This window comes from Carassius carassius, chromosome 21 (genome assembly GCF_963082965.1).
Source record: "Carassius carassius chromosome 21, fCarCar2.1, whole genome shotgun sequence".
NCBI lineage: Eukaryota > Metazoa > Chordata > Actinopteri > Cypriniformes > Cyprinidae > Carassius > Carassius carassius.
Window position 1 is genome coordinate 25962424 of NC_081775.1, and position 20435 is coordinate 25982858.

The following is a 20435-nucleotide window of genomic DNA, read 5'->3' on the forward strand; positions in this document are numbered from 1 at the left end:
CAAAACCTTTAAAATTAAATGAAGTCTAATTTGATAAAAAAAATATTTAAAAACAGGAAGTGCGGCTTTCGAACACTTTGGCCAGTTGGGTACAATTACCAGAGGATGCTAGTTTTCTTAAAATGGTTGTGTAGATGTTAAACTGGCCTAGTTCAGGGAGGTTCCAACACTTTTTTGTCATCCGGTCCCATTTGATCTAAAATATTTACTTGAAGTACCTCCTTAGATTTTAGATTTCAATAATTTAAGAACACTTTTATTTTTGTTTATTGTTTATTTGTTGTAATTTTACATTTTAATGATTTAATTCATTATTAGGTTTTTTATCAGCTCACGACCCCCTTGCAGTTCACTCACGAACCCCAGATTGGGAAACCTGATATATATTGATCTATCACTAAACCACACACAAACTAAATAATTCAGTTTGTGCAGCCCTCTTGAAATCAGATTCATGAAGAGTTGAAGTGTTGGGCTACTGACGCTATGTTGAGATTTTGTGCTCTAGCACTTCTTGAAGTTTCTAGAATCCCTCAATGGCTTGCTCTCAAGCAGCCGAGTGAATTGCTACTTGTTTCCTTCAGCCGTTTTTCCACACGGTTTCTTATGTACAGACTTTAAGCCGATTTAAATATGACCTGTGTGAAGTTTACTCTTCGATATCTTCTCCTGCCTCTCTTCATCGCTCTCTAGCATCTGCCTGCACCCCGTGGTGATCTTCTTTTCATTCCTTGACGCCTGCTGCCATGCAGACCTTGCATCTCTCCCTCACTTCTCATGTGTTGTTTTGTCTCTTTCTCGCCTTCGCTCCCTCTCTCCCTCACCTTTTTTCTCGCTCTGCTGGAGAAGCTACTTTGAAAGCCAAACTACAAGCTACTCAGGATTTCAAGTAGCTGAACTTCAGTCAAGCTAGCCTTTAGCAGAAGAAGTCAGCTGCACTACAAGCCACTAACAAAAAGTCACGCTTCTGACAAAATCTAGTTGGGTTACGTCTCTACTTTTAGTTTGGTACTCCCCAGCTCTTTCCTACCCTCTCATTCTGTCTTTCTTCATTTTTTACTAAAAAGGATTACATTCATCCTCTGAAGCATTTAACTGACAAATCCTTCTGAGAGTTCTCCAGTCCCTAGACATGCTTTACTTGAACTACACATCCTTGACACTCCAGGCAGCATGGCTAATAAATGCCATGAGCAACTTCAAAGGCGGCATAAGAGTGATTGTAACAACCATGACGGCTCTGATCGGCGTAATCAAAGCTGTGATTCTCATCATCATCCGAATGGCAATCAGACGATAGACTGGAATGCATTTAACTAGTATTGTATTTCATGCTTTATTTGTGCCGTCATTGCAGAATGACCTCACCTCTACCTGGAGCAGCAATCATCACATGGCCAACATATTCGACTTCACGCTGGACGAGCTGCAGAGTTTAAAGAGGTGACTTTGTTTTATTTGATATTATTTTAAGACATTTTATATATATATATATTTTTTTTTTTTTCTTTTTTTTCTATTTTATCTATATAGAAATATAGAGTCTATTTTAAATTTTTATTTAATAATTTAATTTTTTTTTTTCCTAATTTGTAAGTAGCTTTGCATAAAAGCGTCTGCTAAATGACTAGATGTAATTTTATTTAGATGTGTAGAGTGAATACTATATATTTATAATAAGTATAAAATATATTATTTTATTATATTGATATATTAAGTGTTATTCAAGAGTTTTGTCAAACTATGGAAGGTGGACCTCGGTTGTAATATAGTGTTTCAGTTTACATTACATTCACAAAATATTATTAACAATGCAAATAGTATTATTATTTTAGCTAAAATTTTTAGGCGTTAAACCCTCAAGGTTTAATTTGGGTTAAATTCTGTTCATTTTTAGTTCCTGTGAAAACAGGTTTACAAACGTGAATTTAGTGAAATACTGTAATCATCTATCCACTAACATTGTTCTGTCAATATACAAATGTGAAATTATGCAAATGTGAAAATAATGTGTATCTGGTGCCTGTGATATACCTAAGTGCACGTTAAACTCACAGCAGATGCAGAGATGGAGGTCGCTCCATGCACTGTGACCTGATGCAGCGGAAACACTGAACCACAAACTAATATGCAGTGCTACAGACTATATATTTATTTAAATCACCACCTTTTGAGATCTGATAAGAGCACTAAGCTATACTGTGCTTTCAATTTTAGTTTGTTTGACAAATGCTTTGCCAAAAGCAATAGTACAAAACACAACATTAGAGACCTGTTATGTTATTATGAGAAGTGTAAAATATTTTCGGTTCATTATGAAACAGTGGGGGGCTAGATTAGACCATGGCGGGCAGCCAGAGTCTAGGTAGTTAATGGGAAACGCTGTATAATTATATATTGTAATTTTATTGTTTTGAGCTCTTGTGTTACATAATGTCTAGAAATACTGCACTGATACCACTATCTTTGTGAGATTAAAAAAAAGACAAGATAATCAAATCAGATTAAGTAATTAATTTACTAAATTGTTCACAAACAGGCATTACAGTGCAAACTTTTTTTTAAACATTATATAAAGCCATTTATCACCACCCATCCCTAATGTGAACGAAACCACCACAGTGAGAAATTCCATCAGTCTTGTCCTCCATGTTTTTCAAGTGCTTTGCATTTTAAATTTAGTGCAGAAAAGCAATAATTAAGGCATAATATTGCATAATCAATGTATGTTTGGTACTAGATCATTATTCACCCTTGTCCTCTCTGTGACTTCAGAATCCGTTGGGACCCCCAAGGCACATCGTAACAATTAAGCAAATAATACAGATATCCACATGCTTCGGGTTTGATGGCTCATTTGATACGTCTGCCCTTTCATTTTTTGATAAAGTCACCTCACCTGTGCTAAAACTGCCAGGAATTAATTGTCGGCTTTCCATCACTGTACATAATGAGGTCTCAATCAAATTCAGTCTACCTTCATCAGTCTCTCTCACGGCAACAGACGGCACGCTTAACCTTTTCTCATTACCTTTGATGTGAATGCTTAAGCATCTATTTATTGGCTTTCGAACAATCATGCTCATTTGCATCCATTTCCCTTTGAGATATCAGAAAGGTCTCTCACTGTTTCTCCAATCACAACCCCACCCCGCAGAAAATATATTTTTTATCAACACGGCGGGTGAAGCGATTTAATTATACTTTTCTGTAAAGGTTATCATCTCTCAAACAGGCCTGAATAATGAGAGAATTGGAAACACTATTGGGGCAGACAATGCTTTCAGAGGCGAAAGCGGCTGTCTGAGAGGGATTGTTGAAGAGTATAAAAGAGAGATCTGAAGTTGGTTTCGGCCATAATAAAAAGGGCACGTTGGGTTTCATCACAAAGCCGTGAACTGTAGTTAATGACTGCCATCCTTTGAATGCTAGTCCTGATAAACTCTGTTATAGTCACAATCCCAGCACTGTATAATGTGTTGAATAGCAAGCAGCAGGTCGGATCAACTGTATTCTTTTGTATTTTTCAGTAGCCCTTTGTTTTAGCCTCTTGAGAATGGCTGAGATAATACTTATTGAGAAAGATAAGATTAGTAACATGAAGTCAAATGGAAACAACTTTCTTTTTCCCCTCAATTACGGTTTTATTTGAAAATTTGCAATTAAGTTCAAAACAAAAACAACAACAACAAAAAACTGACGTCAAGTTTAAATCAGTGTTATTTTATAATTATATACTATTATAGTATTTATTATTATTTTGAATGAGCTTTTATTTTTGTATTTTCTTTTATTATTTAGTTTTTAGTTTATGAATAATTTCTTTGTGCTTTTGTCATTTTTATTAGATTTTTTTTATATATATTTCTATTTGGCTTTAATTATTAATCATTTTAATAATTCATCTTAAACTTTTTGTATTTCAGTTGCGTGCCAGGGCAATATTTAAAAATCTCTTCTCATTCTAATTTACGCATTTATTGAATATTTATCTACTTTATTTTTCATTTTATCAGCTTAAAGAATTAAAGAAAACAGTTTTTAATAGTTTTAGTTTTAAGTCAAGTCACCTTTATTTATATAGTACTTTTAACAATACGGATTGTGTCAAAGCAACTTTACAGTATTAAAAATATAAATAGTGTATCAATAATGCAAAAAGACAATAGTAAACACTCAATTTCAAACTCAAGGCAGTTCATCATTGAATTCAGTGATGTCATCATCCAGCTTAGTTCAGTTTAAATAGTATCTATGCAATCAAGTCGACGATATCACTGGATATTAAGTGTCCCCAACTGAGCAAGCCAGAAGCGACAGTGGCAAAGAACTGAAACTCAATCGGTGACAGAATGGAGAAACAAACCTTGGGTGAAACCAGGCTCAGACGGGGGGCCGGTTCTCCTCTGGCCAGACGAAACCAGCAGTTCAATTCCAGGCTGCAGCAAAATCAGATTGTGCAGAGGACTCATCTGTTTCCTGTGGTCTTGTCCCGATGGCTGTCTAGGAGATGAGGTCTTTACTGGGGATCTGTCTCTGGGGCTCATCTAGTTGTCATCTTTTAGTCAGCAATAACATCGCTGGTTTAAATCAGTTCTTGATAGTAAAATTAAGCTCCACCTTTTCCTCACTTGATATTCTGTTTTTACTCTAAAATATGACACAATATGGAAGTAATGTGGGTAAGAAGTTAAATGGTAAGTAAAATGTTTTTTTCATGTTGACTGTACAGTATGTGTTTTTGATAGTCGAGTCATTGACCACTTTCGGTTATGTTTCTTAATTAATCTTTGTCTTTCTTTATCATTCTTAGCACCAGTTCAGGACAGACATTCAGCATGGACCAGGACTCCACCGATGCAGCCAGTACTTCTGGTTCCGCCACCACCAGCGTCTCCTATGACTTCAGGTACAGTTCATTTCCTTCAGTTCTGATGACTTTACTAAGGAAAAAACAATTATGTATTTGCTCAAGGAAGATGCATCCTATTCTATATTTGTGAACTCCCTGTGGCACTGACTCGATTATAGTTATCACGTTCAGTTTCTGTTGGTCGGTCAGAACAGATATATTTTAGCACAGAGAATCTTTACACAAAGATTTGCACCCTCACCGTGTTGCCAATTTTTTTAAGGGTTAAATTGAGAATTGTTTGGGAGTAGAATCAAATCGCTAGGTGCTAAAAGACTTCCCCCCTCTATTTTGCATGCTTTTTTAAAATGTGCATAGTACAGCAAAATGCTTTTGTGAATGTTTATTTAAATACAGTACATATTCTTACAGTTTGTGCAGCCAGTTACGTTTCATAAAAGTTAAAAATACATCTAACACACTAGTAACAGTTCCCTGTCAGTGAGATTCATTTAGTTGTCTGTTCAACAAAAGTTGCATTGTTTGCAGTCTTTGAATGTGTACAATATTAATGTTAAAAACATTAATGAGAAGACCATCTTGCAAAAGTTGCACTGTTCGAATTATATAAAATTATAATTGTGATAGATTTGCAGGTCAGTGTTAGCATTTCTTCCAGGTTTTTTTTTCTTTAAAAAGGAATTTAATGCATTAATGTATTAAGTGAAAAAACAAAATAATAATTATATTCTTGCTCACACCGCAGCTAAATATGATCTTGTTTAGCCACAGGGCTGTAGATTCAGCAGCAGTGCAGAACGCTGGTGTGATGTAATTCTTCACAGGCCGTTGCCAATCACTCGTACTCTTGGAGATCCTTGCAATAGCATGTTTTAAATAAGTGAAGTTAAAGCCAAGCATCTGACAAATAAAGTCAACCCACTGCATCTTTCCAGTCAAAACAATTTCCCTGGATTAACCGGTGACCTGCTGGTATCTAACCCTGAACTACAACTTAAGTGGGTTTGTGCTTGCTTTTTGATGCGAGCCTGAGGGATTCTGGGAGCTAATTTGTCATGACATTTGAAGTGGTGACATCAGTGATTGCAGCTGAACCACCGGGCCACCAGGGTGCCTCTAACCGCTTTGCTTTTTAATATACATGAGCTCCAGCAATTGTCAATTTGACTCTGTCGCTGGATTGACTGTGGTGGGTTTGCTGGAATTCCAGGCCTGTATCCTCTGTGCTTTTCATCTTGCTCTTTCACAAGTGTCCTCTTCACGGCTACACTGCAGCGTAATCAATATTGCTGTAGTGGGACAATTTGGCAGCACGACTGTCACTGTAGATTCTCACCTCCCCTGCTGGGGCTGCACTCTGCTGCCCACGAGTTAAAGAGGAATAACAGGCGTCCATCACCACCTGACGTTGTGTGTAAACCACCTCTGACAGCTTGCAGAGAAATATGCTGTCAGATTATAGATTATTTATGGTTATGGCCACTTGTTTGCTCCTGTTTATTTTAAAGATGGAGTCTGAAAACGGTAGTGCAGCCATGCTAGAGCTGAGGATGTCATCAGTCAGTTATGAATTTGGATGTCAGTCTGTCAGCTGTTGTGGTCACGTATCTGGGTTTGCTTTAGTGCTGAAGGTCAGATACTTAAATATTCCAAGTAATTTCAAGCTGTACTGTGGTGTGTTATCGATTACCACAGATTTGTTTGGGTTATGCAGTTTTTACAAACCGGCAGTGTGTATTAAGTGAACAGGAAACATGTTTATAGTAATTGCTTAAAATGGAAGTCTAGCAAGTTTAGGGTTAACTTAGTCATGAATAACCTAGCAGAGATAGTAAGAAATATTAAAACTGGAAAAAATTATGAAAATAAATATATTTATATTAGGGCTGTGCGATATGGACAAAAAAAAACCTATCACAATTTTTTGATCAATTTTGCGATTTCGATTTTAATCACGATTTTGACACACACAGGCATGCTTTACGGTCATAAATGCATTCAGTATAAATTTTAAACATATTTCCAAAGGAAAACTAATGAGAGCTTTATCAAAAAGACATAATACATAAGACAAACTAATCACTAAGTAAAGATGTCAAACAAAATCTAGACATATGGCAAAAAATTATAATAAAAAAATAAAATAAAACCCGTGTTCAGGGAAGGTTTTTTTTATTTTTTTTTTGCCATGCATTGGTCATAAAGCTCACTGTAGCGGTGCCTCAGGTGTTATATGTTTTGCTCAATATATTTATTGCCCAAGGTTCACACGTACTCCGTCTGCAGTGCGTATACAGTAAGTTATGTGTACGCGGTTCAGAAGCAGCAATGAGAGCGCATTATTGTAATGCGAAAGCACATTAAAATAATGCACGAGCGCGAATCTATCCGCTCGCACGCAGATTTCCTTTGCTCTGTTAACAAAACCAGATGCGCGTGCTCAGATCATAGACCGTATAAGGCTCAGATCTTGGTGTGATTCTGGAGACAGACCTTAGTTTCAGTAGTCATGTCAAAGCAGTAACTAAATCAGCATACTATCATTTAAAAAACATTGCAAGAATTAGATCTTTTGTTTCCAGTCAAGACTTGGAGAAACTTGTTCATGCCTTCATCACCAGCAGGGTGGACTATTGTAATGGGCTCCTCACCGGCCTTCCCAAAAAGACCATTAGACAGCTGCAGCTCATCCAGAACGCTGCTGCCAGGATTCTGACTAGAACCAGAAAATCTGAGCATATCACACCAGTCCTCAGGTCCTTACACTGGCTTCCAGTTACATTTAGGATTGATTTTAAAGTACTTTAACTCGTATATAAGTCACTAAATGACCTAGGACCGAAATATATTTCAGATATGCTCACTTAATATAAACCTAACAGACCACTCAGATCATTAGGATCGAGTCAGTTAGAAATACCAAGGGTTCACACAAAACAAGGAGAGTCCGCCTTTAGTTACTATGCTGCCCGCAGTTGGAATCAGCTTCCAGAAGAGATCAGATGTGCTAAAACACTAGTCACATTTAAATCTATACTCAAAACCCATCTGTTTAGCTGTGCATTTATTGAATGAGCACTGTGCTATGTCCAAACTGATTGCACTATATTTTCACAGTTTTTTTTATTTTATGTAAAATCATTTTCTAACTGTTTTTAAATTCATTTTAAGTAAATGTTTTAATCATTTTAAAAGTTTTAAAATTGCTTGTTTTATTTTTGTTATTATTTTTCTTCATGATTATTTTACTTTCTTTTATGTAAAGCACTTTGAATTACCATTGTGTACGAAATGTGCTATATAAATAAACTTGCCTTGCCTTGCCTTCTCATCTTTTTACTGTGTGCAGTGTGAACGTTCTGATCCCATAACGTGGGCTCGAAAAAAGAAGGCTACGCATCACAGACAGAGTGTGTGAACCTGGAGTTAGGCATATGCCCAGTCTGCTCTGTTCTCGCGCTCCACTTAGGTGTGCTGCATCCTGATTGGTTCAGATAACATACTGCGGGAGGTCGGGGCCGCAGAAAATCGTGCTATAAAGCGATTTAGAAATCGCACACACTCAAATCGCGATTTTATTTCGATTTCGATGAATCGCACAGCCCTAATTTATATATAAAAATAAGTGTTGTCAAACGATTAATCGCATCCAAAATGAAAGTTTTTGTTTACATAATATATGTGTGTGTACTAGGCATGGGCCGATTACCGGCTTCAAGGTATACTGTGATTTGAAAATGTCACTGTTTCAAAACCAACAATATTTTCCATTATACCGTTCCTGTGGTATGTGCTGTTTACCGTGTCTCCTCAAAGACTGAAAGAGTAGGAATCCCTCAGGCTGAGTGCAGTGTAGAGAGTAACACAGACCCCTCCTCCTCCTGAAGGGTGCGAGCGAGCGGTCAGTCATGTGTGTGTAGGGTGGTCGAACTTAAGGCCCGGGTACACTTCGCATTCAGCGTTCCTTCCTGTCTCGTGCAAAGCCGTGTCCGCACAGCTTCCAAAGCATACTCAACTGCAGATGAGCTTGGATGGATAAGCTCACACGCACTGTACCATGTGGTGCACGGCTGTGCGCGAGCCCTCTTGATGACGAAAAAAACGCAATGCCGATGGTGTGCGGACTGCGAAATATACTTTGGCCTTTAAGCGATCGGCAACTCTCTGTTTTGGACTTGTACAAACTGGGTTGCAATGCAATAATTTTCCAAAATGTAATTTATGTGAAAATATTAAGTCTGTTTATATGAATGTGTTTCTGAGGGGAGCTAGTTGTCTTCTGAAAAATATGTAAAGTTCTTTTTGTTAACAAAAAGCAACTGCGCAAATTTAGAACCCACCCTGACCCGTCCCACCCCCTGGTAGACTTAGGAATAAATAAAATAAACAATAATAATCAAAATAAATTAAGCAATATTAATTCATAACAATAAAATATTTTTTACAAAGATTTTAGAAAAGATGACACATTAAAAGCTATAAATTTACAGTTTTTACATTAGACCCCTGTATACGAGAAGTTGAGAGTTCCATCGAGATAATGTCCAACAATTACACAGTCTAGGTTCGTCTGTCCATTGTGTGAGGAGGATTCCAACGGTTGACTAGCAAGTTTTTTCCCTTTCTTCTGAAAAGTTTACGTGGTATAATTTCACAAAGCTTGTTAGAACATTCTGTTTTTGCTTCAAATTGGGTTATTATTAAATCAAATTATGTGTATGGTTATTGTTATATAACTAAATGATCTGAATGATATGTATATGAATTATATAAAAAAAATTAAATAACTTATTACAGATTTAGGTTAACTAAAGATGTCAGTCTTTATTTTTTTTATTTTTAGGAAACATATCAAAGAAAAAAATTAACTAATTCTACTGTTTCTAATATTCTGTATGTTGCTCTAAAGCTGGTTGGAAGGAATAGGCAGGAGCAAACTCAAATGTAAAGCCCCGGAGGGTGGATTTAATTGAAAAGTGAAGGGTTGCGGGGTGATGATGGTGCTTCGGCATGCAAAAGGGTGCTCTCACTCGGGTCCAGGTGCAGGTTAGTCGGTGGAGTGCTCTTGGCAAGTCTTCCGGTCTCAGGCTGCTTTCTGGTGGCAGAGAGAGAGGAGATTCAGTGTTAGCTCGTGGAGAGGCTTCTCACCCTTTCCCCGTGCACCGTGCACGTGCCCGCTGATGAGAGGCAGGTGCAGGTGATCAGCCCGTGATGAGCCTCGAGCCGGTGCTCCTCGTGAGTTACCAGGGCGACACTGATGTGGACTCTGGACGCTCGTCACAATATATACTGTATGTGTGTCTTTATATAAACATAATAAATATACACAGTACACACCCATATTATGTAAAAAAAAACAACAAAAAAAAACTTTATTTTGGATGGGATTAATCACTATTAATAGTTTGACAACACTAATAAAAATATGTAAATTTATATTTAACAATTATTTTTTATGTTGTAAAAATGTTAATTTATGCTTACCAAGGTTGCATTTATTAAATTAAAAATTACAGTAAAAAGTAATATTATTAAATAATATTAAGAATTAAAATGTTCATTCATGCGCTGCTTTTTTTAGCAACCATTGCTCCAGTCTTCAGTGTCTTTAGGATACAGATATCGTTCTAACTGATTTGTTCAAGAAATATTTCTTATTATCAGGCTAGTAAAGATACTTCAAAATCTTACTGTTTTGCTCTACTTTGGATCAAATAAATGCAGGCTTGGTTAATAGAAGGGACTTCTTAAAAAAAAAAAAAAAAAACCTTAACAAGCTTACTGTTCAAAAACTTCTGACTGGTAGTATAGGCAACTTTATTTTTTCTCTAATTTCTAGCTTTTAATTGGCTTAGAAATCTATAAATGCTGGACAATAACAAATAATAATGATTTGTTTATATACTACAAACACTGTTTATCACATAATAATGCAGAATAGTTTCTATACTGTAATAAATACTATGTCAATCAGCACTGCATTGTTCATACTTTATTTATCACCTGCTGGAGATGACTTGAAGAACAATTTATTGTCATGATCGTATATTAATGTCTTCGTGTTTGCATAAGTTTCTGTTTTCCTGTGCGCACCACAGCATAGCTGGACGCTTTTGTCCATATTAGGAATATCCTGATATCAGCGCGAGAGCGCGCTCCGGCTTCGAGTATGAATGAAACACACACTGCATGAGAGTTTAGCGCTCTGTGATGTTCATCTCGCTGTATCCTGAGTCCGAATGAAATATCGGGTCATGCGCAAACTATCATGTCTCTTTGAGTTTGAATCTATATTTATTCACACCAGCTCTTGAAAACAAAGTGATGTCATGCCGCACGCGTTGCTGTTTCTGTGTGGAGTCAAAAGGGTCTAACTCTGTGCCACCGCATAACAAAAGATGTGTTAAAAATTAATGAGAATATATATATATACGAGTCCTGATCGGGAGGTAACGTCCGATTCCGATCGAGTCTGAAACCACGCGATCGGGCCCGATTTCCGATCACGTGATCGGATCTGGACATCCCTAAAAATTATTCTCACTAACTGGTTTATAAAAATATACAAAAAACATATGTAATGAAAAATCATAAATAATAACTAATAATATTTAGGATTAAAATATATAGAGTAAAAAAAAACGTATTTTATATATATATATATATCTGTTGTGAATGTATATTTTAATATTTATGTTCATGTTCAAAAATATTACATTGCTTTTTGAGTGCAGACTCAAACATTTAAAATTTTTATAATTAAAAAAAATTAACTGGGTCTTGGTCTAAAAGTCTTGGATATTATTTACATTTTCTGACATTTCTGGCAGACACAGAAAATTTTCCGATCATGGGTCAAATTCAGAATTATGCAATTAATATGGTAAAATATGTTAAAACGATTCCATCTCATCAATGCAAAAAGAAAAAAGAATCATACAAAAGTAACCAGATTTTCTTTTTTTAACTAGTCATAACCTGAATTTAAGAACTTTTTTGCCTGTTTAGCATTGTTTCCATTTCTAATAGTATTTACTGACTGACAGCATGAAACACATTAGTACATCCTTTAAAGTAGTTCACCTAAAATGTTTTTAATTATGTTATTTTTCTCTCACTCTCATGTCATTGCCACATCCTTAAAAGATCATTTACTTCTACTTGAGATTCAAATTAAAATAAAAATTCCCATTCGATCTGTTTATAATCGCGTTCCGGGGGGTGTCCCCCTCGGTCCATTCGCTGTGTGGGCCCCTCAAACGCGGGGCCCGGTGCGACAACAAACTGGGCTCACCCGCACCACAAAACATAACAAACTGTTCCAGCCAATAACCGACAAGAAAGATTTGGGGGTGGGGTTTGTGGGGTTAGTACACGGATGAGGAGGAGGGAGAGTCTAGCTAGCCTCCGTTTTGTTTGACAACAATTTGAACGTCAACAAGAAGTTACGACTCCCGGCATCACTTAGAGCACCTTTAATCTTTATAAAAATAGAGTCGTTCATTGTTCATGCTAATTTACTTATGTTTACAAACACAACTTGTGATTTTAAGAATGCATAAGTAAATTAACATGAACTAAGATAACTAAATGCTGTGGAAATATTGTTCATTGTTATTTATATGTTAACTAATGTTAACTACTGAACCTTACTGAAGAATGACTGCAGATGAGACATTTAGTGCATGGCACTGCAACCAACTTAACATTTTACAAGTTTAATGTAGCAATGTGGTCGCTCAGTTTTTCAAGATCACTTTTAATCATTTAACTGTTAATAGATTTGAACAAAAATATAAAGTGTGACTACGCACAGGCTGTATTGATTGCAAATACAAAAACAAGACGAGTAAAGAAAATGCGGTATTTAAGAATCACTCTTAAATATATGAACACAGAAAAACGCTGTTAACAGTTCAATATAACGTTTCCCATTCTATGACTAGTAAAATAATTGCAACTTACTCTGACGAACACCGCTCTCCTAAGAGTAGCTGCGAGCGCTGCGTCTTCTTCTTGTGTGACAGGTGTCAGCGTTAAGGCACAATACTGCCACCTGGGAGCTCAACCAGGTACTGGTTCTGGAGTATTTACATGTGGTGTTATCAGAACTCTTAATTTTAAATATTGCTGTTATCGCTAATACTGGTATATTGTCACAAACTAAATTAACACAATATTGATAATTGTTGCTTTGAATATCACGGTTATCGCGACACCCCTATTAGAAATCGTGCACTTTTCTACTCCGTTTTAAACTGTGTTCTTGTATTCAAATTAAGCGCGGTTCACTGCATCGCACATGCCACAGTTTTGATACAGGGCCAGCTGTACTGATATTCGTATCGTCTGTGATGATACATCATTTTATCGATGTATCGAACACAGCACTACAACTTAATAATAAACTTCTTGTACACTTCTGTTCCTTCTGTAGTCTCTTGACCTTTTCTTTTAGCCTCCCTCACAAAGCTTTATTTCTTTGTGAAATGTGACCACTTCTTCAGAAACTCATATTCCTGCTAGTAATGCCTCGTGTCCCGCAGGCCAGATACTCATACAGTTAATTATCCCTTATATTTGTCCTGTATTTTTGTTTTTGTTTTGTCACCCGCTGCGCTAGGCCTGGAGAAACCGCGACCAAAGAAAACAAAGGCCTGCGCACAGAGCATGCAGTTGGATGGCTGGCCGGTTGGAGACTCTCCCATACGGCCCCACTCACTCTTTAATATCTTTCCCATAGTTTGTCTTATTTATTTTAGGATATGAATTCTCATTAGTATTCTTGCAATGTTCCTAAGGGTGTTTGGAAAGAGGCGGAGAGAGGGGGTGGAGGAAAATAAACACGACTTGAATTTTCTCGACTGGAAAAGTTGTGAGGGTCGACAGATCCCTGTCCCCTACTGTGCATCCTCGTTGTGGGCTACATCAAACACTTCACAAACACATATCTGCTTTCCGTGCTTGGCTTTCATGCACTAATACTGTTTATCTCTGCATCCCATTTTAGCAGCTGTAATGATTTCTGAAATGGAGGTTGTCCGCATCGGATTTTGATATCTTGCTGTGATTTCCCATGTTACACATGCCCTTGGGCAGAAATGTGGTCATTATAGGGTTGATGCAGATTGGAAACTCCCCAGAAGATTTGCAGCATGAGAAAAAAAAATACCTAAAAGTCCAGTTCTGCTGCATGACCTTTAAAATGCCACAACGCCCACAGAGACAAGTGAAAGGGGACGGCCAAAGGCTAGGAAGTAAAATTAAGTGTTATACAGGGACATCTTGTGGTAGACAGTATTAATGCATCTATAAAATTTCATCTCTTTAAAGATTATTTAATATTTATCCATTGGATAATACAACTAATAATACATACATACATACATACATATGTTTACAGAATGCATACTAAGCAATTTGTTTATGGCTATTTAATATTTATCCATTGGATAATACAACTAATAATACATACATACATACATATGTTTACAGAATGCATACTAAGCAATTTGTTTATGGCTAGAATATCAGGACATCTTTGGCTTCCATTTCCAATGTCATAAATTATGCAGAAGTGTTTACAACTATGACGTATTAATTAATTTATTAAACTTACCTTTCAAACGTTTGGGGTCAGTAAGATATTAAAATGTCTGTATAAGTCTCTTATGCTCACCAACACCAAGGCAACCTTTATTTGATCAAAAATACTGTAAAAATAGTAATATTTGTGAAATAGTATTGCAATTTAAAATAACTATTAAAAAATGTAATGTAATTTATAAAAAATAAAAGAAATTCTGTCTTTCAGTTATTCTAATATGCTAATTTGCTGCTCAACAAATATTAGTATTAGTGTTATTAATATTGAAAACAGTTGTGCTTAATATTTTTGTTGAAACCATGATAAAAAAAATTCAAGAATCTCTGATAAATCTAAAGTTAATTGCATGTGTCCCTGCTGAATAAAAATTATTAATTTCTTAAAAAGAAAAAAAAAAGGGAGAGAAAAAAATACAGACCCTAAACCTTTGAAAGGTTTGTTATTTATTTATTTTTTCTTCACTTTCCTTAAATTATAATACAGTCTTAAGTTGCTGGGGCATATCTTTAGCAATAGGAAAAAAAAAAAACATATTAGGGATATTAAGTACAGATCATGGTCTGTGAAGATATTTTGTAAATTTCCTACCATAAATATACCAAAACATGATTTTTTATCAATAATATACATAGCTAAGAACTTCATTTGGACAACTTTAAAGGCGGTTTTCTCAGTATTTAGCTTTCGGGTGATGTATACATCTCAAATTGACCCTTATGACTGGTTTTGTGGTCCAGGGTCACATATGTTCTATTCAAATCTAAAATGATAGCAGGCTATATACAGTATATTCCATGATGAACATGATCTGATTACAGGATTGTAATTTCCCCCCACCTCTGCAAACTGTTTATATGAGCAGAAAATAAGTTTGTTGTTATTTTTTGTTTTTTAATAGTTAAAGGCAATTTCTTTTTTTACAGGAAAAATGTGGGCAGTCGGAAGAGGAAGTTGCCCTCCTCTAATTACACCGTGCTGGCCACAAAAAGAGAGATGGTGGAGCGTGAGCTGAGCCCCATCAGCATGCCTGGAGAGGAGAGTAACGTCATGCTGGAGAACAGCATCGACAGCCACACCTTTGAGAGCATCAGCGAGGACGATTCCTCACTCTCTCACCTCAAGTCTTCCATCACCAGCTATTTTGGGGCGGCTGGTCGACTCACCTGCGGGGAGAAGTATCAGGTTCTGGCCCGCAGGATCACACCTGAAGGCAAGGTGCAGTATTTGGTGGAGTGGGAAGGAACAACACCTTACTGAATATCACAGAACAGAGGTGTGTAACAGACGGGCCACGACGGAAGGTGTCACGCGGTCCCCCCATAGTTACTCTCTGTTTTGCTTTTCTGACAGTCATAGTTTCAGAGTTCTAGTTTTGTTTTTGTTGTTTTTCACCAACCACCTATAGTGTCTTTTTTTTCTGGTCTTCTGACATGTGAGACATTAAAGTGTTTGTTTGTCTTGAAGTCATTTGCAGTGTCCTTTTAGGGCACTTTAAATATCACAGACATGATTGAGTCTAGTAACATACTAACCTTACACAGTGTAACGTCATTATTAGGTAGCAGATAAAGGACAGTATTATACAACATGAAGTCAATCCAGTTTAGTGTTGGGATTCAAACAGTGTAAAAGCATTCACCCCGTGAGTTTCACTTCCTGTTATTAAGGATTTCAAAGTCTGAATCAAGTTTGATTGAGTTTAATGTTCATCCAAAAATGAAATCTTGCTGAAAATGTACTCACCCTCAGTCCATCCAAGATGTAGAGGAGTATGTTTCTTCATGGGAACTCATTTGGAGAAATGTAGCATTACTTAACTTGCTCACTAATGGGTCCTCTGTAGTGAATGGGTGCCGTCAGATTGAGAGTCAATAAAAACATCACAATAACCCACAAGTAATTTACACGACTCCAGTCCATCAATGAATGACTTGTGAAGCAAAAGGTTTTGTGTTTGTAAACAAATCCTTTTAGATGTTTTCATCTTCAGACTTCCAGCTAAAATACAAGCATCCATAATATTGCTTCCTCCAGTGAAAATGTTTTGTGTCTCTAATCGAGAGAGAGAGAGAGAGAGAGAGAGAGAGAGAGAAATATGCACAGATCAAGCACTGTTTACAAACAAAACAGTTCTAAACAAATATGCTGGTGGATTTTGATGTGAGGGGACTACTGGAGATTGATTTCAATGGTTTTAAAGATCAAACCAAGTGCCTTAATAATGGATTTTTTGGTTGTTTCACTTTACAAGATGTTAACTGGTCAAATGAAGATGTGTGGATTACTTGTGGGTTATTGTGATGTTTTTAGCAGCTGTTTGGACTCTCATTTTGACGGCACCCATTAACTTCATAGGATCCATTAGTGAAAAAAGTGATGTAATGCTACTTATGTTGTGATGGAGAAACAAACATCTAAATCTTGGGTGGCCTGAGTACATATTCAACCAATTTTAAATTCTGGACAAACCTTTCCTTTAAAGTAACTCATTTTGTTTGGTTCATCTCTCTCAGTATTTCTTCAGAAGGAATATATAGCGATTTATACACATTTGTTTGTTCAGCTGTACGTTTTAGCTGTGTTAAAATATTAGCACTTTCATTCTTTCCTGTTCAAACATAATTTTTGAATTTGTTCTAGGTGATTATATAACCAAAGTGATGCAAATACTTTTTGAGAAGTATTTTTCTATTTTATATGCTTTTGTATGCTTTGGCATGTCAGATTGGATAAACAAGACCTGCTTTGACAAAGCAGAATGAAACCGAAAGGGGAAAGTGATCATTTGCATATCATTAGAAATAGAATTTAAGGGTGTTTTCAACATTTGCCCACATATCAATGTCAAATCAATGTTTTTACGAGATCTCCAAAGAGTGTTATATTTGAGATTGATCTGGAAGTGGATACATTCTCTTATCAGATGATTGGACTGAGTGGAAAATTAAAGTTATGTGAAGTTTTAAAGCTAGCAGGTTCTATAATTTAACTTCATTTAGTTTAATAGGACACAACATTATAAGTATACTTTATTATTCACATGTATATAATTGGATATAAGACTAGCCCCATTTTATTATTGCACTATTAACATGTTTTATCAGCTATGCAAGCTATTATTGGATAAATTGACCTATATTTTCTAATTGATTTTAAAGAAAAAAATATATATAAAAATATATTTCAAAAATTTACTTTTTATTTTTTACTTTTATATTATTTCCCCAAAGGAAAGGCATTTGTGAAATAGAAATTTGTTAACAAAACACGATGATGTTTTTGTACTGTGTCAACTTGCTCACATTTCAAGAGAAGTTTTGTATCATGGTTACAAGTTTAACAAGGTTTAGAAGAGATAAAACCTTTTGTGTAATTTTGCAAGATTAAAACTAAGCAGTTTAGAATACTTTTATGACAATTTTTCTACACGGCAATCTCAAAGCCGTACATGGTAAACATGTTGTTTGTAACAGTGTTTAAACATGTAAAAATTTGCAAACTTGTATGTGTCATTATTCATTCATTCCTGTTTCAGACCATTAAAACTGTTTGTCTGCAATAACTGTCTCTCTTACCTGAACTAACATTTTCACAGGTGTCTCGATATTATTTATAATTCACATTTAATACAGACAGAAATGTAAATGAAAACACAGTAGCCATGATTAACTGGACTTTTCATCTGGTGTGAATGAAAAGAGAATGTAGGTTTCAGAACTGCAAAAAATAGTACCTTGCAAAGAATATCTACTTTCATTTCCTAAAAAAAATATATTTTAATATATCCAGAAAGCCATGGTCATGGGGTCATGCATTTTTACGCATCCAGTGGCAAAAGATTCATTTATGAATATTAATTACATGAGGCTGACGTTCCTCGTTAACTTTACTAGAACGTCCAGTAACATAGCTCAATTAATATTCATGAGCCAAGCCTTCCATCCAATCAGCCTTCAGTTTTTTCTAATCTTAACGTTACGCGATTAATATTCATGATTCAGGCCTTCACGTTATATGTTGAGAGGAAACAAGTGACATGAATAAAGGCATAATCTCCTAATTTTTTGTGACATTTAATTTAATATAATAATTGTGTAATTTGTTCTCCTGAATTCAGTACGAATCTGACAATTTCATAAAAAAAACGTTCAAATAAAAAAAAAAAGACGCCTGGTTTTCACACTCTTTTTTTTAAGAGAGAGAGTTTGTGTATGTCTACAGATTAGCTGCTTTCTTCGCAGAGAGTTTAATCCGTTAATTTAATTAAGTTATTACATGACGTGTCTCCCTGTATTGCCCGCACACGCTTCTAAAAAAAACAGGTCAACAATCTGCACGCGCAAACTAGCGTCTTTCCCTTTACATTATCCGAAAGTTAATTTTTAATGCAACATTTAGTCGTTATGAGGTGTCAATCAGGTGTGCAAATGTCCTGAAGCGTTGCATGTTGAAAATTGCACGCAGACAGCATGTTTAGTGGCCCTACCGCTATGTCAACAACATACATCACCCGCTGTCAGCACCAGGGCTGGATGAGGGTCACCGGTAAGTTCATTACTTGTTTTAGACCGAAACGAGTTTATATTATGAATGTATTTGGCTTTTATGAATACGTTTGTCTGCCATATGTTTACTGTGATTCTTATTTCGAGTACAGTGAGTAGCATACAAGGGCTACTGAGCTATCTGTCACACATTTTACTCAAGTTAGTATTTCTTAGGATACTTTTATTTGAAACATCTTGTGATAAGCTTTTCAGAAAAGTTTAGACAGTGAAATTATTGTGAAAAAAGTGGAAAAGGTAAAATATCAAATAGTTTTGTAAATGTCTGCACTTTATTAAGTACATCTTCACGTGACGTGATATATTAACAAATGTGTCACCTTGCCCCACATTTGTCAGACATTTTTGAAATATAGCTAATAACTAATTATTCATAGTTTAACTCTTTGTCATTAATTCTTATCTGAATGCATGAACTTTTTTTTTTCTCAAGAAATTCACGAAAAACAATTATGTTTAAAAACTATTTTAAATAGGTTGTTGGAAACCAATTTTTTTTAAATATATATATATATATATATATCAATGTCTTGCCAAAATGATTAAATAATTTCCCTGATTAAATATAAATAGTTCCAAATCTCATGGGATATGAGCAAAGCCCCAGAGGTGCACTACAACTGGCCAGTCCTTTAAATTTTCTTTTTAACTCAGTAAATTAACTTAAAGAAATGGAAGGATCTCTAATTCAGTTAACCTACTGTAGCATTGTGCTTTTAAACAAAACAATACTCATGCAACTGAATCTAGGCCAAGCAGGAAGGATTGTCCATTCATAGAGCTGTGTGCCAGCTGGCTTTATGACCACTGGGTCACCTTCTGTTTTTAGCTGCTAAGACTCCCACTCTTTGGTCCTACCATGATTGTAATTGATCCATCTCTTCTTCCTTATCTTCTTTTCTCATTTATCATACATTTTCTGTTTTACAGACATGAAACGTTCATCAATTCACTGGATATCTTGTGGAAAGCCACTTTCAGAACCAATCGGGTGGCAGGTCAAATTTTGCTTGGTTGCAGAATGTCAACTTGTTCTCCTGGACAAGAGAGAGGTATACAGTCATTATATATAACATATAATTTCAATATATTAGCCTATTAATCGAACAGATTCTTAAATCATTAAGAAGTCACATTTATTGGATGATACAAATGTGACTGCTGATATATGCATCACTTCTAGACTTCATTAATATTATGTGAAAATGTATATATTTTTAGTTATCCAGACTTCTTTTTGGCTCTGACCATATAAGTCATTGTACCCTTTGACCTCAAGGGGGCAGCACATATCAACAAGTTCATATTAACAGGTTAGGTCAGAGCAGAGCAGATGAACTTTCTTTAGGGTACTAGAGTCTTTCTTATATATCTTTGCCCACTAACACTC

General features: G+C 35.8%; 2 protein-coding genes across 5 annotated transcripts in view; both read left to right on the forward strand.

Annotated features, from left to right (window-relative positions):
• The window catches only part of LOC132098002 (PHD finger protein 19-like), a 34734-nt gene extending 18206 nt beyond the window's left edge, over positions 1-16528 (forward strand). For all 3 annotated transcript variants that reach the window (XM_059504069.1, XM_059504070.1, XM_059504071.1), the window contains exons 13-15: positions 1358-1443; positions 4814-4909; positions 15404-16528. In XM_059504069.1, the coding sequence (XP_059360052.1) occupies positions 1358-1443; positions 4814-4909; positions 15404-15737 (516 nt within the window). In that variant the 3' untranslated portion in view covers positions 15738-16528. The remainder of the gene's footprint in view (positions 1-1357; positions 1444-4813; positions 4910-15403) is intronic.
• A 2262-nt stretch (positions 16529-18790) lies between these two features.
• The window catches only part of LOC132098004 (disabled homolog 2-interacting protein-like), an 84027-nt gene continuing 82382 nt past the window's right edge, over positions 18791-20435 (forward strand). For both annotated transcript variants that reach the window (XM_059504072.1, XM_059504073.1), the window contains exons 1-2: positions 18791-19025; positions 19976-20097. In XM_059504072.1, the coding sequence (XP_059360055.1) occupies positions 18950-19025; positions 19976-20097 (198 nt within the window). In that variant the 5' untranslated portion in view covers positions 18791-18949. The remainder of the gene's footprint in view (positions 19026-19975; positions 20098-20435) is intronic.